Source organism: Bidens hawaiensis, unplaced genomic scaffold (assembly GCF_021521415.1).
Source record: "Bidens hawaiensis isolate Kalapana, Puna unplaced genomic scaffold, B.hawaiensis_p1.1 tig00023227_1, whole genome shotgun sequence".
Taxonomy (NCBI): Eukaryota; Viridiplantae; Streptophyta; class Magnoliopsida; order Asterales; family Asteraceae; genus Bidens; species Bidens hawaiensis.
This window is the reverse complement of record NW_027493644.1, coordinates 198,675-226,471: the sequence shown is the minus strand read 5'-3', so window position 1 is coordinate 226,471 and position 27,797 is coordinate 198,675. Positions and strand designations below refer to the sequence as shown.

Genomic DNA, 27,797 nt, shown 5'->3' with positions numbered 1-27,797 from the left:
TGCTGTCGATACCCCTGCTGCCTCTACAGAAGAGGAATTCTTCAATCCGTTTCACTCTCAACAACAATCACCCATTGATGAGCTACCTTCGAACCTGGAAGACAATCTAGATGTCAGTGCGGTTCCGACTACGAGAGTTCACAAAAATCACACATTGGAGAACTTGATAGGTGATCTGTCCGACGGTGTACAAACAAGACAAAGCTTGAATGAGCACACCTGTGTTTACACAAGCATTAAAGATACGGGTATAATTAACGAATGCTTGTACACCTGCTTCATCAGCTAGATTGAACCAAAGAACTATCAAATGGCTCTCAAGGACAACTCGTGGGTCGAAGCCATGCAAGAAGAGTTAGCCCAGTTCAAGAAAATGGAGGTATGGAATTTGGTTGCAAAACCGAAGAATGTGCATGCGATTGGCACCAAATGGGTTTTCAAATGCAAGAGAGATGAGAAAGGGATTATTATCAGGAACAAGGCGAGGCTGGTGGTAAAAGGTTTTAATCAGCAAGAGGGGATCGATTACAATGAGGTGTTTGCTCCTGTGGCAAGATTGGAAGCCATTCGATTGTTTTTGGCATTTGCTGCACACAAGGAGATGAAGGTATTTCAGTTAGACGTGAAGAGTGCGTTCCTTAACGGTAAAGTCGATGAGGTTGTGTACGTTGAGCAACCTCCGGGTTTTCCTGACCCAGACTTTCCTGATCACGTGTACAAGCTAAGTAAAGCACTGTATGGGCTACATCAGGCACCTCGTGCCTGGTACTCAACCCTATCCGACTACTTGCTTGAGAATGAGTTTGAAAGGGGAAAGATTGATAGCACATTGTTCTTTAAGAGAAAAGGAAGCGACTTTCTTCTGGTGCAAGTCTACGTGGACGACATCATCTTTGCTGCATCAAAAGTCGCCATGTGTCAGGAGTTTGAGGCCGTCATGAAAAAGAGATTTGAAATGAGTGCTATGGGTGAACTAACTTTCTTTTTAGGACTGCAGGTTGATCAGAAGAAAGATGGGATGTTCATTCATCAGACTAAGTATGTCCATGATGTTCTCAAACGCTTCAAGATGGAGGACAGCACTCCATACGATACTCCAGTCTGCGTCAACCATAAATTGGGTACTGATTCAGACAACGATGCAGACGTGGACCCAACCCAATATCGGGCAATAATAGGTTCGTTAATGTACTTAACTGCTTCTAGACCTAATATTATGTTTGCAGTTTGTCTTTGTGCTCGCTTTCAGGCAAACCCAAAGGAATCTCACTTGAAGGGTGCGAAGAGGATATTACGGTATCTCAAGGGCAAACCTAAGTTGGGGTTGTGGTACACGAGAGGAGGAGACTTGGAGTTGGTCGCCTACACAGATTCTGATTATGGAGGGTGCAATCAGAGTCGGAAGTCAACAACAGGTGGATGTCAGTTTCTTGGAGGCAGATTAGTGTCATGGCAATGCAAGAAGCAGACCTCAGTCGCCATTTCAACCTGTGAAGCAGAATACATGGCAGCATCCAACTGCTGCTCCCAGGTTCTTTGGATACAACAGCAATTGCGCGATTATGGTCTGAATTTCACTCATACTCCTATTTGCATTGATAACACTGCTGCTATCTCAGTAACTAACAATCCCGTAAAGCACAGTAAAACTAAACACATTGACATCCGTCATCATTTTGTACGGGATTGTGCTGAGAAGAAACTGATTGTGCTCGAAAAGGTTGATACGCTAGATAATTTCGCTGACTTGTTTACTAAAGCGTTTGACAAAAATCGTTTTCAAAACCTTTTTGAGCTGAATGGGATGATCAATCCCGAGTAACCGTGTTTTTGTCTTTACTTAAAAAAAAAACATCATTATCGCTTAGAATTATGTCGGTTGCCTCAGTTTGAAGGACATATCTTCGGATATGTTTGGTCCTCATTTCTACTTGTAGAATATAAGGATAGCCATTAACCAGATGACTGAAAGTGACCGGGGCGGTTTATGATGTGTTTTTATTCTTTCGCTGAAAATTAGTCGATCATACTTAGTTAGAAGGACACATACTTGTATGTGGTCGGTCCAGCTGATCCATTGGATCTTCAGGATAGCCGTTTACCTGAAAACTTCAATTTGATCGGGGCGATTGAAGTTAAAATTTTTTCGGGAGATGAAATTATTTTTCAAGTCTACTACTTCGTAAGAAGTTCCTTTACTATGTTTAACAGAAAATTGATCCAACCTTGGAAAGTGATAGATATACTGATTCTGTGTGCTTAACTAGTGAAGTTATAAGGCCTAAAAGACTTTAGAACAGTCATTGTATGTCATGGTAGCTTTTTATGGTGCATAAAGATAGAAGTGATACTAACTAAATCTACTCGATTTTACGTGGAAACTCCTTAAGAGTTGTGCATGTCTCCATATATATCTTTCCGAATGATAGGCAGAAAAGCGATTACCCAGTCATACACGAGCCCGTAAGTGTTCTGATTCCCGTGAAGATAGCGTGTCAAGAAGCTGCAGTGATCCAAATTCGGGACTTGCAGTTGTTTACTACTCTGAAGTTTGTGTAAATACTTAAAAAAAACAAAAAAAAAATGTGTGTTATGGAGACATTCTAGAGTTCATAATGTTAATACTTCTCAATCAAGATGTAAGAAAGAGAACGGGAAGAAGAGTCTGAAGATCGAAGAGTAATTACTATTTAATCAGACACTACGGGTCGAAGTCAACTCGGGGTGACTTGGGGAAAGCCAAATACGCCTTGAGAATAGATAGGAGGCATCATAATATCTGAGTTGTTGCCCATTTAAGTTTTGAGCTTAATTGAATCTAACCCGTATCACAGAAACAATGAAAACCATTCTAAGTTATTTACCTGCTTACAACCTGTTTCTTTATGTCATAATACAGCTGAACACGGATCTGTGTGACAGTCACTTAATTAGTATGATTCCTGTTCGGATCTTTTCTAAAACATGGTAGTCCCTATCGAGACTGAAATTTGATCCCGTGTACTTTATAGTTAAAATATTTTTCTACTTATGTAGTTGTTTGATTTTATACCTGGTTATTTGGTCTTGATCGTATCATTTAACACCTTAAAGGTTGTTTTAAAACTTAATTGCAAATTGTTCAAATTATAGGGGTTTGTTTTGTAAAATTTAATATCAGCGAAGTTATCCCTAACTTCGCATGCAATAGGCGAAGTTATCCATAACTTCGCCGGTACAACTCTGACCCTATATAAAGGAAATTAAAGGTCAAACTGTTCATTATTTCAAAAACAAGCGAACTTATCTTTCGTTAACCCAGCGAACTTATTTCCTAAACCCTAAGCAAACTTATCGTATCAATCTCATCTGTGTTAATCTTTTTCGATTTCAACTCCGATTAAAGGTGTGTAAGGTTAGTGTGTCGAATATTCACCATAATTGATGTTATTCAGAGGTCGTATCGACTCGTTTCGTGACCTCTAACTTTCGAAACCTTAACATCCATTTATAAACTTATTTTTACGTGGTCATACTCAACTTAATCGTTAGATCGTCTTAAAAACGTGTTTTACGAGATCCGCGATCTCCAAATTGACCAAATCAATCCGTTCGAAAACCTAACCTGTTGCCGATTCATATTCGGCGAAGTTACAGTTTAGGCGAAGTTATCCGTAACTTCGCCTGAGGTTTAACTTCGCCTTATAATTAATTATGTAACTGTACTTGAGGCGATGTTGTGGTTAGGCGAAGTTATCATTAACTTCGCCTGGACCTTTTTACTTAACTGTTATCCGGCGAAGTTCAAGTTGAGGCGAAGTTGTTCCCAACTTCGCCCCACCTCTAACTTCGCCTATACAGAATAAATCACAATTTCGCTCATGGTAACAGGCGAACTTGTGATTTGCCTTGACGTTTATCTAACTTAGCCTGTTTGATGCAGATATGGCTGCTGTAGCTGGAGCAGGCGGTGATGATGGAGGAGACAACCATCGACAGTTCTTCCCGGGTCATAACATGTATATAACATTAGACCCGGATGCGAGCGGTGTTGATGATTTCCGCGAAATCATCACATTCTTACTCCGCTCGCGTATATTCCACGCGATTACAACAACACTGCCGATATCCTTGCCAAACATTGAGGATTTTTGGCAGACAGTGGAGTATGACTGTCGCGTCGAGCCCCCGGTCATGCGAGCAACAGTCAACAATCACATTGTTCAGTTCTCATCTGAACAGATCCGGGCGGCTTTACGGTTTGGAGATGAGACGAGGGATGACCCGACAGATTTTGTGGCTCCATTCCGTGATGGAGCGTTTCTGAGAATGGGATACTCTGGTCCCTTGGGGGATACTCAGAGAAGGAAGGGGTTCATACTAGACCAGTGGCGCTTTCTCATGCATGTCATGATCGTGTGCATGTCAGGGAGAAAGTCTGGTACTGATGGGATGGGCGCGACCATGCAGTCGGTGATGACTGCTCTGACTTATAATAAGCGTTATAGCTTTAGTCAGATGGTCTTCTACGAGATAGATCGACAGAGAAGAGCGGTGGCGCGTGAGAGATTTCTCATGTATCCAAGATTCATTCAGATGATCTTGAATCACGTTGCTCCAACGTTACCTCAGCGCCGCCCTATCAGATATGTAGAAAGTGTGAGTAAAAGGATCTTCGCCCAGTGCAGATCTTCCAGTGTGAGGAGTAAACCTGAGCTCCGTCCTCGACATACTCCTTTATTCGGGTACTTGATCAACCCGGAGTATGTGCCAGCTATTGGGGACGAGTTTCGGGATCCTCAACCACAACAGGCTGGAGCGCCTCAAGCTATACCTGCTGCTCCTGTTGTGTCACCGGAGGAGAATGTAGACCTTGATGCTGCATTTGGTGGTCAAGGCTTCTTTGATATGGATCGGGTTGATCCTGAAGAAAATGTGCAAGTATCATTTGAAAGGTTTACGAGTGTGAATGTGACTAGGGCAGCTACAACGGTGGCTGACTCTGATTCTGAAGATGAGTTGGCCGAAGCGAGACGGATTTTTGTAACACAAGAACGAACTCATGGGAAAAGAAAGAGAACCGATGATGACAGCGAGTCAGATTATGAGGAAGAAGTACAACATTTGATTCGGAGATCAAGAAGGGAACGGGCAGGTGCAGGTTCGGGAGCTTGTGAGAGCTCAAGGGTGGTACGTTTCACTCCACCAGCACTGTCCGGTATGACCATGGTTCCTTCTTCATTACCTGTTACAAGGCCAAGCGCCACGGATGTTCCCGTGGTGGCTACCTCATCTGCATTCGGCCTCCCACCCACTACATTCCAACTTCGGCTCCTGAGATTGTATCGCTGCCGCATCCAACTCTTACTCCAACGGAGGTCGTGGCACGATTTATTGAGTCGACGGTTGTGGTCACTGCAGGGTTATCGGTGACGATACCACATGCGGTAACGTTTACGCCTACTTCTGAGGTCCCGGTTACATTGGAAATCCCTCCTCAGTACACTCAAGATATATCACATCTGAGGTTTGATTTCGATGCAACCTTATCAGACTCTGAACGAATAGCAGCACTTGAACGGGTCGTGGCAGAACAATCAAGGGTGAATCTTATCCAGACCCATGCTATTCAACGCCTCGTTGCAGAGAATCAGATACAGTCGTCCCTGCTGATAGAACATGGCAAAATCATTGATGCTTTGAAGGAGTTATTGGCATCTCAGGGGGAGACGAGCTGTAAAGGCGATGAGTTGAAGACTAAGAAGAGAAATGATAGAGACGATGATCCCAATGCATCGAAAGGTGCAGGTGGAGAGTTGCCAAGAACTGAACAAGCTCTTGGGACTTCCACAACTCAGGGGGAGTCAAGTGCAGCGGGCGGCACAGGTGATGAGGTGGTGGTCGTGGATGTTGAGGAGATGGATGATGAGTTTATAGGTGATGATGATATATTACCAGTTGATGAGATAGAGAAGATTGGTGCAGAGATTGTGATTGATAATGATATTGAAGAGGGAGAGATTGTAGAAGAGAATGTGGAGCATGAGATTCCGGAAGTCGATAAGGCAAATATGAGTCAAGAGATTGGAAATGATGAGACTGAATGGTAAGAGCAGCCTAGATGGAAAGAAGGCTATGCTCAGTGGTTTGTAAAAACGAAGAAACCGGCGGTCCCTACTATGTTTAAGAAGAGTTACAACATTAGAGGCTATGCTGAAGCGAGAAAGGGGATTATATGCTGGATATATGATGAGCAGTTGAGGCTCTTTGTGATTAAAAGATATGATGGTGTTCAGTACTTCAAGAGGCTGTTGAGATCATTGAATACATTGCCAGAATGTGAAGTGAAAGACTTAGCCAGATTGGGGTTAATAAACAGAAGTGATGATAACATGGCTAGAGTCATTGGGAAGATTGTTTGGAAGGAAAGTATAAAAGAGAAGAAGTTCGAGCTGTTGAAACCACAAAAGGGAAAACTCATTGAAGACAAAGATAGAGGGATGAGAGCAGATGGCAAGCCTTGGATGATTATGAAGTATAAGCCGATCCGGTGTTTAAAAGAGGTGCCGATGAAACAAATGCCCAAGGATGTGCTGAAGGATCTGAAGTGGTGGTATGTAGATTGTGAAACAGCTGAAGCAGTAATGGAAGACGAAGATGAACAAGAGCTGCTGAGAGTCTATGATCCGATGCATCTAGTGAACTTGTCTCAAGCTGATCTGCAGGTGCTGAATGAGAAGAAGATATTTTATATTCCTGCTTGGAAAGACGAAGCGAAGAAATATCAAAGAATGAAGCTACTGCCAAGGGGGAGTCTGTTGGTACATGATGTCAGTAGTTCAGTATATAGTGTCTGTAATCGAGTCGTTTAGATTTGTATTTTGTATTAAGCGAAGTTAGCTAACAAGTTCGCTGATATAGGCGAACTTGTTAGATAAGCGAAGTTAGTGACAACTTCGCCTGAACATGCCAGGCGAAGTTGTCGTGGTTATATAGCCTTAGGTTACGGCTGAGTTAGTAACGAAGTTTTTAGTTTACGTGTTTACGAGTTGTGTAATCAGTGATTGATATCACGTGTTTCCAGTTGCAATATACGTGTCTTTGCTTATTGTAACGTGTGTTCGATCGTGTTAACTCGTATCGTCTTCTACGCTCGTAACGTCTTACGTAGGGATTCCGCACCTACGTAGAACGAGATATTCCATGTAGATCCGGCTGGGAACCTACAATACCATATTAATATAATTGGTTAGGCATCATCCATAAACTAAAAGATTATAGAACCAACAATAAACAATAATTTCAAGATACATTTTAAATCTGAAATCTAGAAGTAAAAATTTAATCTCCTAAAGCCTGAAAAATCAAACGTACCGGTTAATAATCATCTTAACCTCGTTATCACAGAATCCATCAATACACTTAGTATCTCAAAACAATCTATAAATTATACCTAATTCGAAACCTACAAAAACGAAGTTCAATGACCATATTTATCATCCTAAAGATCTTCTTCTGGCTACCTAAAAAGGAATCCAACTTTAAATGACACTACCAGATTCCAATTTCGGAAACCTCAAACTGTATACACATAATTCAATATTCAAAATTCAAAAACTTAAAATAAATATAACATTGATTAACAAAATTCAAAATCATAATCCATATTTTGGCAGTTAGAACAAAGTCGATTGTTGAATATGGTGATTAAGAATCAATTATGATTTTGGAGAAATGGAGTCGCCAGTCGATCTCGATATTACATGGTGCGAAGTTGCGAACTTGTAAATTCGTTGTGCGAACATCGGAATCTGCATTTTCAATATTGAATGTGGTGCGAACCTGCAATTTCGATCTCAAATGCCAATGATGGATGGTTGTGAAACGGCTAATGAGAGCTTGACTGAGAAGACAATTAGGGGGTGTTTGGTAGAGGGAATTGAGGGGTGAGAAATGGAATTGGAAAGAATTCTCTTGTTTGTTTATGAAAGAAATAGGTGAGAAATGGAAATAAACCATTTCCATTTCTCTGATTTCGTTTCTCTAAAAAAAGCGGAGAATTGGATTTCTAGGGTTCCATTTCTCAGTCTCATTCCAGGGTTTCCTCCATCGATCTGCTAGGTATGATTCTTCCATCCTCTCCTTCTTTAACAACATATCTTTGATTTTTGAAACCCTACTTTACGATTTTGCTTGCTTCTGCTCCTTCACTCTTCCGTCACATTAACATGTTCTTTATAACTACGATTTCTTCATCTTCGTATCAGTTTCTCTGTATATCTATTTGAACCAAGGATGAAAGCCATTTTATATATGGGGTTTCAGTATATTACCCATGACCCAGGTACTTTTCATTCTTACTTGATACATAAAGTTGTAACATGAGTAAATGGTCGATTACAAGGGCTGTGTGCATCCGGCGATTTAAGTTCCTATCAAGTAACACGATTTAACTTAACTTCAATCTTCATCCAATTTGGTTAGAAAAAAGTCACACGTACATAAATTTATAGTTTTGTGTAATTTGTAGCTTTAAAGGTGAGGATGAAAATGAAAACATGAGCTTTCAGGTTGTGAAATTGAAGACACAGGATAAGAATAAACTTCAGGAAGAATTAGGGCTTTCAGGTTAGTTTTAGAATTGCCATTTTTGTATCTAATGTTTAGGCCTTTAAATGAATCGAATGAACACAAACGGAGCATGTTCATGTTCGTTCATTCGTTTAGCTTTAACCGAACAAGCGTTTGAACACGAACAAATAAATGAACAGGGTTTTCTTGTGTGTGTTTGTTTGTTAAGAAAATGAACGTATTCGTCTATGTTTGTTTGTTAACAGCATAAAGTATAAACGAACGGTTCAGGAACTTAAACAAACAAACATAACTGAACATAGATGAACAACATAACTGAACTAAAACCTATTAAAAGTAAATGTGAACAACAATGTTTGTGGTCTAAAAAGTTATTTAGACTAGAGTAAACTTTAATGGGCCTAAAAATTTAAATGAATATGTTAACGACCTAAAAAATTCGTAAACCAACGAACATAAAATAATTTAAATGAAAAAACGTAAACGAACGTTCATGAACATAAATGAGCGAACGGGACAAGTAATCATGTTCGTTCGTTTAACTAAATGAACAAAACTTTGTGTTCATGTTCGTACGTAAATAAACGAACATAAACGAATGGTTCACGAACTGTTCATTGAGCGTTTGGTTTGTTTACAAGTCTACTAATGTTTAGTAAAAATATCTGATGGTTTTCTGTTGCTAGATAATAATCAAGAAACTAAAGGAACATGGCAAGAAAGCCTGCAAATATGGAAAGATATTCTGAGAAGGGAGCAATTAGCCGAACAGTTAGATTCATCACGTGCTAAATATGCAATTGAATTTGACATGAAAGAGGTTGAAAAAAGTTTTCGTGAAGAAGATGCAAAGGCGAAAGCCAAAGGCACACAAGGCGTTAGAGCACTTTGGATATCAAAAAGATGGTGGCGTTACCGCCCTAAACTGCCTTACACTTATTTTCTTGAAAAACTTGAACATTCTGAGGTCAGACATGTGACTTTTTCTTAGATTTCTCTTTCTGAACACCTCATTTTTCTCAATATAGAGCTTTGACTGGTGGCTGCTGTTGTGTTCACTGAGGACCTGAAAACATTATATGTAACAATGAATGAAGGGTTCCCTCTAGAATATGTTGTAAGTTTCATACTTTTAATATATTAAAAACTCTGCAACTTTTTCCTTTGACTTTGACTGATTCGGGTTGTTTTCTATAGGTTGATATGCCTCTTGATCCATACCTTTTTGAAATGATCACAAATTCAGGAGCTGAAGTTGACTTACTTCAAAGGAAGCAAAGCTATTACTTATTAAAGTTTATAATTGCATTACTTCCCGGAATCTTGGTTTTGTGGTTTTTAAGGGAATCGCTAATGCTTTTACACATTACTTCAAAAAGATTCCTCTACAAGAAGTATAATCAGCTTTTTGACATGGCTTATGCCGAAAACTTTATCATGGTAACGTTATAATCTTCATATAAAACTTACTTTCTTGTTAGATATATACATATTTCATGGCCAATTTTTTTTATTTTTATGTTAAATTCATTTTACAACTGCAGCCAGTTAGAGAAGTTGATGAAACAAAATCAATGTATAAGGATGTAGTGTTAGGTGGAGATGTTTGGGATCTTTTGGATGAATTAATGATTTACATGCGGAATCCTATGCAATATTATGAGAAAGAAGTCAAGTTTGTTCGGGTAATTTTAAATATTTTTGTATGATCAAATATTTGAAATAGGCCTGCAAATGAACTGAACGTTCAGTCATTTGTTCGGCAGGAAGTTCGTTTCATTACTAAATATTTGGTTGGAATTTATGCATCTTTTTATATGTTTTTTATTTTTTAATAAATATTTGTTATGAAAAAAATACTTGTGCTAATGATAAAGTTGATATAATTCTCTGTTTATTTCCTATGTATCAAACAAGAGAAATGATTCTCAGCTATATTTCTCTACTGAAATCTCTGTACTACCAAACAGAACAGTCAATTCTCATTCTCCAGACCAATTCCCTTTCTCTGCAATTCCATTTCTCTATTCCATTTCTCTACAATTTCATTCTCTGTACCAAACACCCCTTAGGGTTAGAGAAGAAACCGGAAATTGGGGTTGTAATGAAAATGTTTTTAGGAAAGTAAATATATAACAGAAATCATCAAAGCGAGGGTCCACGTGTCAAGAAAATTAGAGCTGGAATTTAAAATAAGGTAGTCACAATATTGGACGAGTGGCATAATAAGGTTTTTATTTATTATAATAGTAGATAGAGGCACATCACCCATATTTAGAGTGGGGTATGGGATGTTACAAGTGAATTCTAAATCCTATTATGTCTATAAGATGTCCTTCATTGGACTTCGAGGAACATATGACTTTTTTTAGACTCACGCTCTATGCGAAGCAACTCGTGTTAAAAACAAATCAGTAGCCACCACTTTCTTGGTCATTTTTGTTCTTGTTTATTTGCCTTATTTAAGTTGTAAAAATATTACACTATATGGTTTCATTTTTCTGTATCGTAATTAGAGTGAAGGTGTATTATATCTATTTTATGAACAGTTCTCCTACAATATAGTAACAACAATAAAAATTTTAATCTAATGAAGAAACACTAAGTTTAACCCGATAAAATTAACCATAATATCTCGCCCATGAATCAGTTTAAAGATAGAACTAGACTTACAAGCCCAGCCTACCGTCTTATCTATGATACTATTGCGAACGGAGATGAGTTCCAGCAAACTACACACCTGCAAAACCGCACATCGTGAGCTTGTTACGAGAAGAGGAATAGGGGGTCTTCTCATAACCACCATCTGGCGTGAGAATCAGTATGATAAATGGCCGGAATAGGGAGTTAGAGAGTATAGAATCAGATCCCTTTACCGTTAAACTCCATTCTGTATTTATAGCCGAAGAGGGGAGAAGGCTGGGCCAGTTGTCCTGCTCAATGGAAGATTCTCCCGTCATGGTTGCGCATGTCGGCCTATCGTGATTGGCCGGACAATCTGGCCAATGATGTTCTTTCTTTTGGTGCGAGTATAGCGTTGGCCCATTCTCATTGGTCCATCGTGCGCCCATATAACTGTCGGTACTACGCAATGGTATTCCACCACATGTCCTATATATGGCAGCACTTCCGTTGTCCTTTGTTACTTCGCATTGTTATGGGAGTATCTTCCGCGATGACCTGTAACTTCTCGTGGAAGATATCCTTTCCGCGAGTTAATCATCTTGATTTGTCATTTGTATGATGTATTTGGTACTTTACCCCCCACATCTAATATCATACCCGAATATATGTCCCAAATGTTTCATGGTTTGAGCTTGCTCATTATATCTAAATCCATTTATGTTATGCAATGGTAAGTGTTTGAAACCAAGTTTCATGAATTTCTGTTTTAAATCTGTTTAAGACCATACACCTAGTTAGCATAAGACGTATGTTTACTTATCTAACTACTATATTAAAACAATACATCTTTTCACATGACCTTTAACTATATCATCAACATGGGATGCCAACTAATCAATTTTCATTTATACATATTCCACCTAATTAATTAATTATTTTAATTACCATTTCTTCAAATTATTTTTTGATATTAAATGATATAACAATTGATGCATTTATTACTAATTAATATTAATTACATCAATAAAGCAATTATGACTTTTTTAAAATCTTACTTTATTATTAAAACAAGGGTAAAGTTATTTTACAAAGGAAAATAAAAATGAGAAGTGTGAGAAGCCATAAATAATTAACATGTGTCAAGTGGGGACCAAAGGAAAAATGTATAAAGGTAATTGTACATATTTTCTCTCCCCACATGCAAGACACATGTTAATACCCTCGTCATTTTAAAACGTTTATAACTTTTTCGTATGATATTTTTGTTAAAAAAAATTCATCATAATAACAAACGTTTTATTTTCTTTAATATGAATATGACTTTTTTATATAAAATTTAAAACAAAAATCACGTCTTTGTATCTTTTCGCACACCATCTTGTCTTTTCGCTTATCATTGTGTCTTTTTTCGTCATTGTGTCTTTTCGTACACCATTATGTCTTTTCGCACACCATTGTGTATTTATGCTTATAATTGTGTCTTTTTTCGTCATTGTGTCTTTTCGCACACCATTGTGTCTTTTCACACACTATTATGTCTTTTCGCACACTATTGTGTCTTTTCGCTTATCATTGTGTCTTTTCGCACACCATTGTGTCTTTTCGCTTATCATTTTCGTCATTGTGTCTCGCACACCATTGTTTCTTTTCGCTTATAATTGTGTCCTTTTTCGTCATTGTGTCTTTTCGCACACCATTGTGTCTTTTCGCTTATAATTGTGCCTTTTTTCGTCATTGTGTCTTTTCACACACCATTGTGTCTTTTCGCTTATCATTGTGTCTTTTTTCGTCATTGTGTCCTTTTGCACACCATTGTGTCTTTTCGCTTATCACTGTATCTTTTTTCGTCATTGTGTTTTTTCGCACACCATTGTGTCTTTTTTCGCCATTGTGTCTTTTCGCACACCATTGTGTCTTTTCGCTTATCATTGTGTCTTTTTTCGTCATTTTGTCTTTTCGCACACCATTGTGTCTTTTCACACACCATTATGTCTTTTCGCACACCATTGTGTCTTTTCGCTTATCATTTTCGTCATTGTGTCTTTTCGCACACCATTGTGTATTTTCACTTATAATTGTGTCTTTTTTTGTCATTGTGTCTTTTCACACACCATTGTGTCTTTTCCCTTATCATTGTGTCTTTTTTCGTCATTGTGTCTTTTTGCACACCATTGTGTCTTTTCGCTTATCATTGTGTCTTTTTTCGTCATTGTGTCTTTTCGCACACCATTGTGTCTTTTCGCACACCATTGTGTCTTTTTTCGTCATTGTGTTTTTTCGCTATTGTGTCTTTCAACTCATCATTATGTTTTTTTAAATACTAATAAACCATTGTGTAATAATAATATGTAAAAATAATGATAAAATAACAACAAATTATCTAATACATAAAACACAATGATTAATACATGTTACATAATAACTTGAAACGTAAAACACAATGGTGAATACGTATAACACAATGACCTAAAACGTAAGACACAATGGTGAATACGTATAACACAATGACCTAAAACGTAAGACACAGCGGTGAATATATATAACACAATGACTTGAAACGTAAAACACAATGGAAACAACATATTACACAATGACACAATGAACAACAAAAAACACAATTAAAAAACCCATTAATTTTTTTTTTATTTTTATATAACAATATGATACTCATATTAAAGATAAAAAAACGATTATTATTATGGTGAATTTTTTTTAAAAAAATAATGTCGTATGAAAAAGTTATGGCAATTTTAAAATGATGGGGGAATTAATATGTGCTTTGCATGTGGAGAAAGAAAGTCAACACATGTGGGTTATTACCTTTATGCCCTTTCCATCAACTTTTATTTATTAAATTAATCTCAGTCATTCAAATATAAGATCAATGGACTGTATTGCTTCTCACCCTTCTTATTTATGTTGTCATTTGTATTTTAACTTTATCCTTAAAACAAAACTTATGTGGACACATGACATCATTCTAATATGTGCATACACGATTGCCATATAGACTTTTTTTAATCAATTTTAACAATTATTTAATTATGTAATTTAAATTAGAATTAAACTTAAAGTTTCACTAATTTGTTTAGCTGCAATATTACATTTTAAAGTTACTATAATTAAATATTGATTATATTTTAAACTTGTAGGCATGATTATGTTTTCAGTTATTTCAAACTTGTTAAAACTTTGTAAATTAAATATGTTTTAATATGTTTTTTTGCTTGTCATTTCATTCATAATTAGCCGACTATTAACATGGATGTAACCTCTATCTTTTACTTACTTATAATTCACTAAATTATGTTACTAAATAGCTGAAATAGAAAATCAAAAGTCATTTCATCATATTAGACAATTGACATTAATAAGTTATTCCTTCATTTTTAAACTTCTTAATTCACAAAATATTATCAAACATAATGGCTTTCATATATTTTTGTAAAATGGAATTTCGTATATTACATGACCTATAACTTTCATTATACCATATAATTCTGTAACTTAATGTGTTTCAATATTATATTTTAATTGCTCATGCAAATTTTTACGTAACAATTATGTGATATTCTAATCTTATACACCTAATAGTAAACCTTTAATTCTCGTAACTTTCTATTCATCCAATTTATTCTAATTACAAAAAAAACATAGTATTTACGTAAAATCACATAAATTCATAATTTTATATTTATTCAAATAAACAATCATATATGTTTACGTCCGTATGATACACAGACCACTAACCTAGCTAGTTATCATTAGTACTTAGCAGAATGTTAACAAGTGATCTAAGTTGTGATGGTTAAAAATAAATAAATAAGTTACAAAATGATGATACATAAAAGATAGGAGGACATTGCAAAGGACGAAGATGCAAAATCATCAGTTGTTGTTATTATTATTATTATTATTATTATTATTATTATTATTATTATTATTACTGTAACTAGGTTATAATCCGTGTGATACACGGGATTGAGTAAAAAAATTAACTTAACATCAATTGTGTTAACATGCACCGGCAAAAAAAAACCCATCAAATAACATGATCGAGTAATATGTAAGTAAAACTTAAGATGTATTAAATAAAACCATTTGATAACATGGAGGAATGAACTCACTATAGCCAATTCTCTCCATAACTCAAAAATCCTTTTACAAACATATTTTTATTTTAGCCATTAATTCGTTGATGACTTTAGTTGTTGCATCTATTAACATGATTAATAAATAACATGTTGTAGGAAGTGTAAATGAGCATGCTCAATAATGAAAATAGAAAATTTACATTTATATTCCATATATGGGAATCTCATATAGTCATATGCATCAATATTTTCATCTATAAGATTGAAATAAATTCCTTAAAATTGCATCCAAATAATAGATTTATAGTGCTTCTTTCTAAACCGACATTATTTCTTCAAAGTCTTCTAAACCATAATCTTTATCATTTGATTTTTGAGTTGGTATTAATCGGCACGCTTCATCTACAAATAATATCCCATCTGGCTTCTTTTATATCTGCATTCAAGTGTTGGAAACATTTAAATTTTCATTTTTCTTACGGCGGGGTATTTTGGTCTTTCACAGCCAGGCTTGAAAATTAAAAGTGTGCAGTTTAAGATAAGAGTTGCATACCATTCTCCTAGTTTTTGTCCTTGTGAGACCAACAAATTCTCCAACCATATCACTCTGCGAAAACAAAAGCTGGCACAGGCTTGAATATACTCTTTGCCACAATAAAATGAACTTAAGAGTAGTAAGAATATAAAGATTAATATTAATAATAAGAGAGCTTGCAAGAAAACATACTTCTTAATTATGTGGAACCTGGAAAGACACATTTTTCATCATCCAAGCCACTCAACTGCGAATTACGTGGAAACTGGAAAGACACATTTTTCATCATCCAAGCCACTCAACTGCAAAAACAAACAACAAATAAGGAAGTACTGTTAATCTGATTATTTAATTTTCAGTTATTTATTGTTACCGAAAGAATACCTTCATATAGCATGAACGTATGCTAACATTTGACATCGTCTCAGCTCTCTCCCGTAAACTTAATTTGTAGATCTTTTTAAATGAAATAAATCCATTGGGATCTGACCCAATAAACAGTAACCTCCAGCATTGCTATCAGTTTGTACAAATGAGAAAATAAATACCAGAAACAAATCTTTACAGATGTCCACATCAAAATCTCAAATAACATATAATACAAAAGCACAAGTACACGAAGAAGAAAACATGTCTTCCTTTAGTTAGATGAATTTCTTGATGACTTGTAATATCATTTGTAAAGTAGATAGAACGTGTTATCGTTCTATTGTGATGCGGGAATCGGGATTCAAAATACAAGGTCTGTTGCTCATTTGCTACTATGAATAACCAAAAAATAAGAATTTCGTATGTTCACTAAAATGGTAATTCGGACCAGTTAACTCAAAAATGACAATTATGATCCTTGAGAATAACCCAACATATAAGATCAGACCTTCCAACAAAAAACACAGAGGGTTGTTCAATGAAGAACCCATATCTGACAGTTTGACTAAATGGTCAGACCTGCACAAAGCTCCTTCAAAACTTTTATTTCCTAAACTACCATTTATAAATTTGATCCTTTATTATAGAATTCCAATTACGTCCCTCGTATTTAGTTGCACATAATATGAGATGATTGCCATTTAATACTATAAAACTAAATTGTTCCAAGTATATGAAGCATCCCATCTACTAAAAATTGGAAACTAATGCTGTTGACATAAGACTAAATTTATTGCATAACACAATAAGTTGTCAAAAGAACTTCATTATGGTTGTTTCACAGATATATGTATCACTTAGGGTTATGTTATTTACTTGTCAATAACATTAGTTTTCATTCAAACAACCCACCGTACATAGTATTTAAGCATCCCATCTACTCAAGCAAACAACCAAGTACTGATTAGAGGTACAAAATAATCTAATGGCATTAACTTGACTTAATTGTTATGCAGCATCAACCAATCAAGAGTGAAATTATTGCTCACATACAACACATAGATGATATTTTGGAACTTAATAAATTAATTTTATGTACCACATGAATGACCCATGTGATTTACTCTATAAAATAAAAAATTATCAGATCAAAAGCAACAACAACATATTGAACTGCTAATCAGTTCAGAAAGATGAAAGGTTTAGCAATGCTTAAAAGCATATTTTAACAATTAAAAGTATCATATTAAAATGTGTTAAAATACATAGAAAGTACTAAATGGAATTTAGGGAGGTGAAAAAAGACGAAGTCAAGAAAAGAATTACCAAACCATGTTGTCTCGAGTTCAAGGCAAGCATGTATCTTCCCAAATTACACATTCACCCTTGCATTGATGGCATGTCACCATCATCTGCAGTTAACATTATCACTATTAACACTTTCTAGGATCACGTCCATATATTTTAGAAGAATATATAAAGTGATTGTGCTTGAGACCCACAATAAAAAATAAATAAACTTTTGTTACCTTTCCATTACACTGTGGACAATCTAAACTTGATCTTTCATTGGCACACACTTTACCAGGGGTGTTACCCATACCTCTACAACTTGGCAAGGTAAATATTTAGTAACACAAAAGTAAATAAAAAATACCTAATCGACGACTTCAAATTGGATAACTGTAGTAACAAAATCAATATCATTATGCACAGATTATGTTATAGAACTTAAAAAATCGTCAGAGTAGAGGAAGAGAACAACAATAATAAGAAAGTAAATAAGGCGTTTAATTGTTATGAGTATCATCGAAAAGAAACTGTCTGGCAACTGCTCTTCACCAAAAATAACTGTCAAATACTTGAAGGAGCGTGTTAAAATAATACGTAGTGAAAATTACTATAAAAGTAGATGTAATTCAGAAAAGAAAAAGCCACACCCACCTTTCCTATAATAAAGGGTCCATCTCCCAAATAATAATAATAATAATAATAGCAGAAGAGAGTTTGATTCAACTTTCAATTCAAGCTGGTGTTGTTGTTGGATCAATCAGTGAATCCATCAATCGATTTCGAACAACACCCGTTTGAGATTTATTTAAAAAACCCCTAATTCTTTCTTTAAATCCATTCAATTACCCTCTTTCGATTTTTTGTTAATAATTAATCACAGGAAGAAGAATGGTGTCAGCAAATAGGGAGATGGTGGTGTATTGCTTTGATACACTAGTGGCTCACTACAATGATGAGCAAGTGCCTCCTCCTGCTTTTGACGATCAGGGTCAACAGTAAGTTATTATATTATATTAATAATAATAATAATACTCTCGCTCTATCTCTATATTTATATATATATATATATATATATATATTATATGTATTGTATACCTTTCTGTTTCTGTATTGGTTTTGCATGTAGTAAAAACCGAAAAATCCTAATTTGTAGATTTATTGTTTTTTATTATTTAAGTTTTAGTATCCAAATATTAATCAATTAGTTATCGGTTAACACAATGGCACGAATTCGTTGTTTTGGGCCAATTATTTTTGTTTCACACCAATAATTTCAAGCTACAATGGCAAACCGGAAAACGAAAAAACTTAAATTAAATGGTTTTCAACAACTCAATAACTGAAATTTCGGTTTTTGGTTCGGTTTTAGTCCAAACCAACCCATGCATACCCTAATACATGTTGATGTTGAAGAGAAGAGTAAAGTATTGATCTTTGATGTTTTCGGATATTATTTAAGTCATTTTGTCTGTTTGTTTGGGTGTGTACTTAATTAACTTTTGGATTACTTTGTGTTATTTTGGTTAGTTAGTGGATATTAATTATGTTTTTGGTGAGGGGTAGACCGTAGATAAAAGGTGTAATATGCAAATTTGTGGCCAAAATCGTAATATGATGACATCCGTGTAATTATAAATCATATAAACATGGGCAGTTCACTTTTTATAAATTATATTGTCTCTTTTGTATATTTTAGAATTTAGAATCATTTATATTAGAATTAACTGTTTATATATGTGATTGCAGCCCATTATTTGTGACTTGGAAGAAAGTGGTTAATGGTTATGAACCCCGTTTACGTGGGTGCATAGGGACACTTTCTGCCCGTGACATAGTGAACGGTTTCAAGGATTATGCTTTAACAAGGTTAGTATGTATCCTATGCACTATAAGCATGTTAATCAAATCACTGTTGTTATATATCTCATCTAAGTAATGAGTTGGTGTAATGACGCACCTAGAAATTTTACATTGTATTTTGAAAGGTTTATATATTCAATCATCTGAATTTAAGTTCAACAACTTATCTATAAAGTTTATATATTCAATGACATTTAGTTTTTTAATTTGTTTTTGTTTTGCAGTGCTTTGAGGGATCATCGATTTCCTCCGATACAAGCTAAGGAGTTACCGTTCTTGCAATGTACAGTTTCGCTTCTTACTAATTATGAAAATGCTGCTAACTATCTCGATTGGGAGGTAGGCTTTTCGTATTTTGCTCAAGTTTAAGCTTGTTACTATTGATTAATACAAGAATGTTACAATCATTTAAGGTCATGTTACTCATGTATATGTAACATGAAAGCTAAGGAGGACCAAATTTATATCATTCACGATCAAGAGTGTAAATTAAAAAATAGCTATATAAAGGAACATGTTATATGGACTGCAAGTCGCCTAAAGTGTATTTGTATGCATAAAACCTATTAAATCATTTTATTCGAAAAAAACTAGATCACTATTGAAACATATAATGTTTATTATAATTGACTCTTATTATCTTGTGATGTTGCAGGTTGGAAAGCATGGTATAATTATTGAGTTCACTGATCCTGACTATAATACCAAGCGAAGTGCAACATACCTACCTGATGTCGCTGCTCAAGAAGGTTAGTTTTTGTCGTGTTTAAAATTGGATTATTGTTTTAGTAATGGCTTTTGAATGTATAATATATTACTTTTTATGAAATATAAGATGGTTTCTGTTCTAAAGTAATAATGTATTTTCACTTGTCAACTGATGCCACATTGTCACTTGCCATGCCAACATTAATAAAGAATGCCGAATAACCACACATTGCCACGTCATTTTGCCAACTCAGCGTTTTTACATATTCATCATGTTTCTTGTAGGGTGGCAATGTCTGATATGACATGAAAATAAGCAGGTTTCGGTTGTCATATCTAATCCCTTTAATAAAGGGGTCGTGTTCAGGTTGACATGTTTAGATCGTTTCTAGGTTACCTTTTACCCAACACAATACCATCTTTTAAAAAAATATATAATTAGACAAAACGTATAATGGTTGACTCATTGAAATTCGAAAGTGAAAGTGTTAGTTTTTGTTCTTCAGGTTGGACAACAATCGAAGCAATCGACTCGTTGATGAGGAAAGTTGGTTATAGAGGTGCAATTACTGACTCAGTGAGGGGCCGTATTCGACTCACTCGCTACCAAAGCACATTGTTCACTATGAACTACAGTGACTATGTTAACTATGTCAAAACAACAAGGGGTGAGGCCCCGTCTGTAGCGGGCCTCAAAGACTAACTAAGCTGTTTGACATTGAGTACCAAAAACTTATTATGGTTGTTTGAAAGGAATCAGGTTTCCGGTTGGGACGTCTCTATTTGTATTCTCAGTTCATTGACATTTCTGCTTTTTAAGTTGCTGTGACATTGTTCCAAATTTGGCTGATAAAATTCATGATTCTAGACATTTGGTGTTTGTTATATATGTGTTTTAAGTTGCTGTGACATTGTTCCAAATTTAGCCAGCTTTATTACCTTACCACTAACAAAGCTAGCGACATTTAAATTCCACCTGGATATCCCTTCTATAGCCGCGAAACAGGCAATCTTCCACATACCAGAAATCCTAGACATTAGGGGATAACATCTCCAAGTTCTATTGCTTACTAGTATTGCATTGATGACTCGAACGTCGAACCCAAAGTGAGGGTGGCTCGGATTTGTAATCTTTCCTTTCCGAGGAATCAACAAATTAAGGGATTTTTTTGAGGGGCAAACACTATATCACTAGACAACACAATTTTACCGTCAAATAAGAAAACTAGCTTTCCAAATCGAGAGCTTAGCTTTGATTTACTCAATTAGTTTTGTATATTACATTTTGTTTCTTAACTTATAAAAACATATTTAACATATCATTTTGAACATTGACTTTTTGTTCAGTTTTTACAAAGTTAAAAAGGGTTCGTAACTCTTAAGACGGGTTGTTGTGGTTGGGGTTAGTTAACTCGTCACGTCAGTGCCACACAGGAAGTGCGGTTTTAACTAAACCATTCGTTAACTCTCGCGTTGTCGTTTAACTAGACGTTAAATAAAAGAAAAAAAAAGTGTGATTGGTTAAATGGGGTGGCCCACCATTTTCTTAATATTAAGCTTGTTACCACGTTAGCTAAACCTCCATAGCACCTCCCCGTGGACCCCGCCTCCCACTTAATTAACCAAATTCTGCCGTCCGGCTAGCAGCTTAACTAAAACAAAACCCCTTCATACAGTTTTAATTTTTACTACAGATTGGTTCAGGATTTAACCAAAATATCATAAAACCAGACCAAATAGCCACAACATGTTTAAATGACAAGACGGTGAAACCAAGATGAAAGGTTCATACAAAGTTACAAACAGTAAAACACAACCATTCTACATAAGCCAATTAAAAGCATTAAAATTCGTTATGGTTACGAAGTAACATACATTTCAACATTGAACCGTCACTCAATCAGAATCATGTCTGCTTTTACCCTTGTCTCTTTTATGCTTCCGCTTGTCATCCGAATCACGGGCATGATGCCTCTTTTCTCTTCGTTCATGTTTCCGTTCTTCTCGTCTTTCATACTTCTCTTGCTTTTTCTCTTCACGCCTTCTTTTCTTTCGGGTAACTTCATCTTCTGAATCTTCCTTTGCATCAGAAACATTTGTGTTTTTAGGCACATCTGTTGTCATTGCAACTGGGGCAGGTAGAGAACTCGATTCTTCCCACGCTTTAGGTGCCCTGAAGTTAAAACAGTTAAAATAACAGAGATTAATTCCAATTGTTTATTAATATCACATATACAAATAAAAATGACTACTAGTTGTTAATGTATGGTCAACTCCTAGCAAATCTTCAAATTCGTATGATTTCAACACAAATTGATAATACCACATACATCCCCTTTTTAAAAAGTATGACATTTATGCCCTACCCTTAAAACTTACATTCGAATACGAGAGTCGGGAGTAGTGAAAAGAAAAAAAATAAAAAATCATAATAGCAAATGTACCCATTTTTAAATTAGTAGCATATATACCCTTGTGGTGCGGGTTCATCTCTCTCGACCAGTTCAGGCTCAAGGGACATACATTAGAATATGAGAGCTTAGAGTGAAAAGAGAAAAAGTAGGCTATAATAGTCAGATTATAAATTGTATTTAATAAAATGAGAAAATTTAAAATTTTAACTTTTAAAATATTGAATGGGTACACTTGATATTAATTTTTTGGTTGGGTAAAGAAGATACAATATTACCCCTTCCAAAAAATGTTAAGACTAGTCATCTTATTTGTCATTTTAGTCATTTAGTGTATATGTAAAATATGGCATTTAACAATTACTTTCCAATATATATTTTTTTTAAAAAAGACATTTCTTTCAAACTTTTAAATGAACTTTTGGCATTTTATGTGGCTGCTAGCATGGCAACCAGTGCCACATCAGCAGTTACAAGTAAGCACAAATAAAATAAGGATATTTGACATCCAACAAATCCTTGATTCTTTTCTGACCTGTTACCCAATCCGCTTGTCTTGACCAAATACAAAACACATCCTTAATACATATAGTGTTATAAACTGATGCAGGAGTATCAGATCCATTAAGTCGACCCGACCCAAATATTTATTTTCAATTATAAATAAGGTTGTTAGGTTTTTTTGGTTTTTGAATAGGTTTAGAACCTTTTGGTTCCAAGTAACCAAGCTTTTGGCTAATAATCATATGAGTTTCTTGATTGCCATGCGCTTCTAACTGCATCATAAATTCTCTTTTATTTATAAATTTTGCATTATGTGTATGTTTTTTTGTCTTTAATACAACAATACTTGTTGAAAAAAAGCCACGAGCTGGCTTACGCTTTTAACGAGCTGAGCACAAGCTAAAATTTTGAGCTCGTTAAAATAAATGAGCCAAGCTGAGCCGGCTCATTTAAGTTAGAGCTCGAGCTTGCCCTGGCTCGGATCTGCTCTGCCACCTAGGCACCAAGTTCATAACTAATAAGTGAAATCCAGTTGAAACAAAGAATCTTACTTGGCAAAACCGAGCCCCTGAACGTGAGCCGCCTCAGCATGTCCAGCACCCAAGTCTTCTGCAGTGGATCCTCGTTTCACAAGTTCAGAAAACTCGTGTTTATCAAGTCTATTAGTTTGAGGTTTTGTAGAACGTTTAGGAGCTAAACCTAAAGCTTCCCTCATAGCTTGTTCTTCTTCTTCCTTGATCCTTCTTATTTCTTCTTTAGCAGCATCCATATCCGCCTGGTTGCCTTTTTTATCCCTAGCATACCAGTGTAAATCCTTCCCTGTTTATAAATAATTCCCGAAGAACATCAGCTGAATAGTTACTCAGAGATTATATTATAAAAGCACACAATTGTGCCTAATATCAGTAGAGCTTGGTTTTAACATGCGCGCACATCAGGAGCACATAAGCGCAATGCGAAAACAGGTGGAACCGGTTAAAAGTTGACCCAAGTAACCCTTTAAGACAGAACCCTCTGAAATCATTGTGTTACAAGAAATCAGACCATTGGTGAATAAAATGATTTTTGTGATCATATTTGACACGGTTGTTGTTAATAAAAAGATATGATTATTAGTAAACAAAAGGTGCTTCAAATAAGCCCAGCACCAGTAACTACTAGTCATTTCACGAATTCACGCCCTTTTCATCATTACATACATCGGTGGTATAAAACTATATTTTACATATTTAGAAAACCGTATATCCAGTCGAACATCATGAAACTTAGTAAAAATTTAAAACATGCAACTAGTAAATAAAGAGACTAACCTTTCTGCCATCTTCCTACAGGAGCCTTGAGACTATGACCAATATAGTTCTCTCTATACTTATCAACCTTCACATCATCCCAGTTAAACTCTGCACACAGATATAACATATATCATCTCAATTAACAATTCTTTCTCTACACTCAGAAGTTATATAACAACAAAATAAAACATAATACTACCACACAAAGCCACCAAAAAAAACAATAGAGTAGCTTATCACATAAAATTACATTTCATTATAAAAGATTACAAAATCATAAAAAACCCTAATTCCCAAATATTCATCCCAAATTATGTGTCCAGAACATCAAATTAATAACAGAAACAGTCATTATCCAATTATACAGAGACAAATCAACGAGATACATACAGAAAGTTATGTTACAAATCTGAAAACCCTAATTAGCAAAGATGATATATGAACTTACGATCACGGCCGCCACGAACACCACCTCTGGACGGATGATACATGATTGCTGATGCTTATGCTTATGCCGTGTGTATATACTTCGAATCGCTGAAGATAATTGCGGTATGAATTTGTGAAATTGATTTGATTATTGTGTTTATGAGGGATGAATGATATTATTGTTAAGCAATACTTATATGAATAATAATCCCCATGCTTATATATAGTCTCCTGGTAAGGTCCTTTAATAGTAGTTATTAGTAATTTCAGTCCTTGTATTTCATAACAAATAACTATACTAGAAACTTGTATATAACACGAGTTAGGGGGTGTTTGGCCAAGCTTCTATTTTTAAGCTTATGCTTATATATAAAAGACAAAATGGCGAAACACGTCCTTTATGTTTTCATGGTTTTTCAATAGTCGTCATTTGGCAAACTTAATGATTGAAATCATGTTCTATGTTTCAAAAATGTATCACGTTACGTCCTTTTACACTAACTCAGTTAAGTTTTTTCGTTAAATCTGATAATAAGCATTAAGGAAGAGGCTAATTTTGTAAATTCACGTATTTATTTAATAATTAAAACTAAAAGAAATAATATATATATATATATAAACACCTCTCTCTCTCTCTCCAACAAACCAATCTTCATCCTCTGGCCACCACCACCACCACCTACACCCATCCACCCCAATAATCACCACCAACACCAAGAATCTCATAAACACCCTCCACACGTGACCGACGCCGCTGCGTGAACCACAAGTACCACAATAGCACCACCATCGTCGATCCAATCAACAGAAAATTAATCGACTGAACCGTCACTGGTTCATATCTAAATGGAGGTGAAGCAAGTTTATAAACTCTAGATCTAGAAGGGTTGGATGAATCAGACCAAATCCGACCCGAATCAAAGAAAAATTACACTTGAATCAAAACAAATCGAAGATTATGTGAATAACTAGGGCATAAAAGATCCGAAATCAGACCCGAATTGGATCATCATGTTTGTGAATAGCTGGGTAATTTGTGTCGGTCAAATTTAAGGACGGGTTGAGGTGGGTGGTTTGACAGTTGTGAATCTGATGTTTCTAATGGCGGTGACGGTGGGTTGAGGTGGGTGCCCCGTGGTTGTAGATCTAATGGTTGTAAATGACGGTGGCGGCGACTTGAGGCCGGAACCCGGTGGAAATTAAGATAGTGAGATGCAAACCAACGGTGCCGACGGTAGGCTTCCGGTAGATCATCACACAATGATTAAACAGGGAGGGAGAGAGAGAGAGAGGAAGTGGTGGGTGGGGCTTGCATCTTCTGGTCGCCGGAAATGAGAGGTGAGAGAGTGACGGTGGCAGGTGGTGGTGAAAGTGGCCAAGAGAGAGAGAGAGGTGAGAGAAAGAGATAAAGAGAGAGAGAGAGAGAGAGAGTGTGTGTAATTTATATGTATAATATAATTTTTTGTTATTAAATAAAATTTGAAGTTACAAATATACCCTCATGTGCATTGCACATGACCAAATTTAATGAAAAAACTTAACTGAGTTAGTGTAAAAGGACGTAACGTGATACATTTTTGAAACATAGAACATGATTTTAGTCATTAAGTTTGCCAAAGGACGACTATTGAAAAACCATGAAAACATAAAGGACCAGTTTTGCCATTTTGTCTATGTAAAATTAGCTTATAGCTTTTTTTGTATTATTTGATAAGCTTTTTTTAAATGTTTGGATTAGCTTATATTCTATAAGTTAATTATGTGTCTTAATAAGTTGTTAAATCCAACATTCTTTAATTTGTTAGAGTAATAATTACTAATCCACCACTATTTGAGAACAAATAAGTAATTTACACCCTTAAACAAATAAACATCTAACAAATAAGCTAAAAAACCATATTCAATTAAGCTTCTTCAAATGAGTTTATATAAGCTAATAATCATAAGCTTAAAAAGCTAAGCCAAACATCAAGTTAAGCTTATTTTATAAAAAAAAGCTAAAAAAGCTAGGCCAAACACCCCCTTAAATAAAGAAAACGTTAAATTAAGTATTAAATAGTTGGAAATAATAAATATTTAGAAATGCAAATACAAATTTACAAATTAGGTGAATTAGTAAAATGAAGACAGAATTACAAATTTTGTCCTTTAAAATAAGTCGAATTACGGTTCGTGTCCTTTGTTAAGTTTTCTTGCAGGCGGTGTACTTTAAACTTTTTTTTCCTACAAGTTTTGTCCTTTACGCTAACTGGGTTAGAAAAAGTCAGTTAAATGCCCTCACGTGAGACGCATGTGAGGGCATTTTTGTCTTTTCGTCTACCCTGCAACTTCATCATCATCATCTTCTTCTTCTTCTTCATTTTGCATATCTCAATCAAAACCCTAAAATCATCTTTAATATGTCAAAATCAAATTACAGGGTACTACACTTTATGTTACACTAGAACCGTGTCCTATGTGTGCTGGTGCAATCCTTCAAGCCCGGATTGACACCGTTGTATGGGGCGCCCCGAATAAACTACTTGGAGCTGATGGCAGCTGGATCAGGTATTTAATATTTATTTCAATATATTTCTAAAAAAGAAAAAGAAAAAAAAACACTATGAATTAAATCTTTGTTCTTAATCTTGCAGACTGTTTCCTGATGGTGATGGAGAAAACGGGTCGGATAAACCACCCGCCCCTGTGCACCTGTTCCATCCAAACATGATAGTAAGAAGAGGGGTACTATCGTCAGAATGTGCAGATGCAATGCAGCAGTTTTTTCAGTTAAGGAGGAAAAAGAAAGACAAGAAACCGGAAGACGAACCACCGTCTTCAATTATTGGGACTTCACGCGCCGCCGCCGCACCTGCCACATTCACCCCGCGCCGCCGCACTTGGCCTCTCTCAGAGACACATGCGCCGCCGCCGCCACTCCGGCCACCTTCACCCGCCATCGGAAAGTTAACAGGCCTCGTGGAAGTCACAATCGTTCCCGGAAGAATCACCGGAACAATCGACCAGGTTAAAGCCTCAATTGAAGATCTGTTAATTCTGGGTTTTGGACGGTGGGTTTACGGCGGCGGCGGAGGTGGTGGTGGTGGGAATTGGGGGTGTGGGTTTC

The 27,797-nt window shown here is 35.7% G+C and overlaps 2 protein-coding genes across 2 annotated transcripts; one reads left to right on the top strand and one right to left on the bottom strand.

Moving 5' to 3' along the window:
- Nucleotides 1-18,197: 18,197 nt before the first annotated feature.
- Nucleotides 18,198-20,853, top strand: LOC143567143 (uncharacterized protein At2g38710-like). Its single transcript, XM_077053628.1, has 5 exons — nt 18,198-18,482; nt 19,234-19,353; nt 19,572-19,686; nt 20,003-20,096; nt 20,562-20,853. The coding sequence occupies exons 1-5, from the start codon at nt 18,376-18,378 to the stop codon at nt 20,756-20,758; spliced, it is 633 nt and encodes a 210-aa protein (XP_076909743.1). The 5' UTR covers nt 18,198-18,375; the 3' UTR covers nt 20,759-20,853.
- A 1,037-nt stretch (nt 20,854-21,890) lies between these two features.
- LOC143567141 (uncharacterized) lies at nt 21,891-24,853 on the bottom strand. Its single transcript, XM_077053627.1, has 4 exons — nt 24,711-24,853; nt 24,281-24,370; nt 23,522-23,789; nt 21,891-22,228 (listed from the first exon to the last, which is right to left on the bottom strand). The coding sequence occupies exons 1-4, from the start codon at nt 24,751-24,753 to the stop codon at nt 21,952-21,954; spliced, it is 678 nt and encodes a 225-aa protein (XP_076909742.1). The 5' UTR covers nt 24,754-24,853; the 3' UTR covers nt 21,891-21,951.
- Between the last annotated feature and the right edge of the window lie 2,944 nt (nt 24,854-27,797).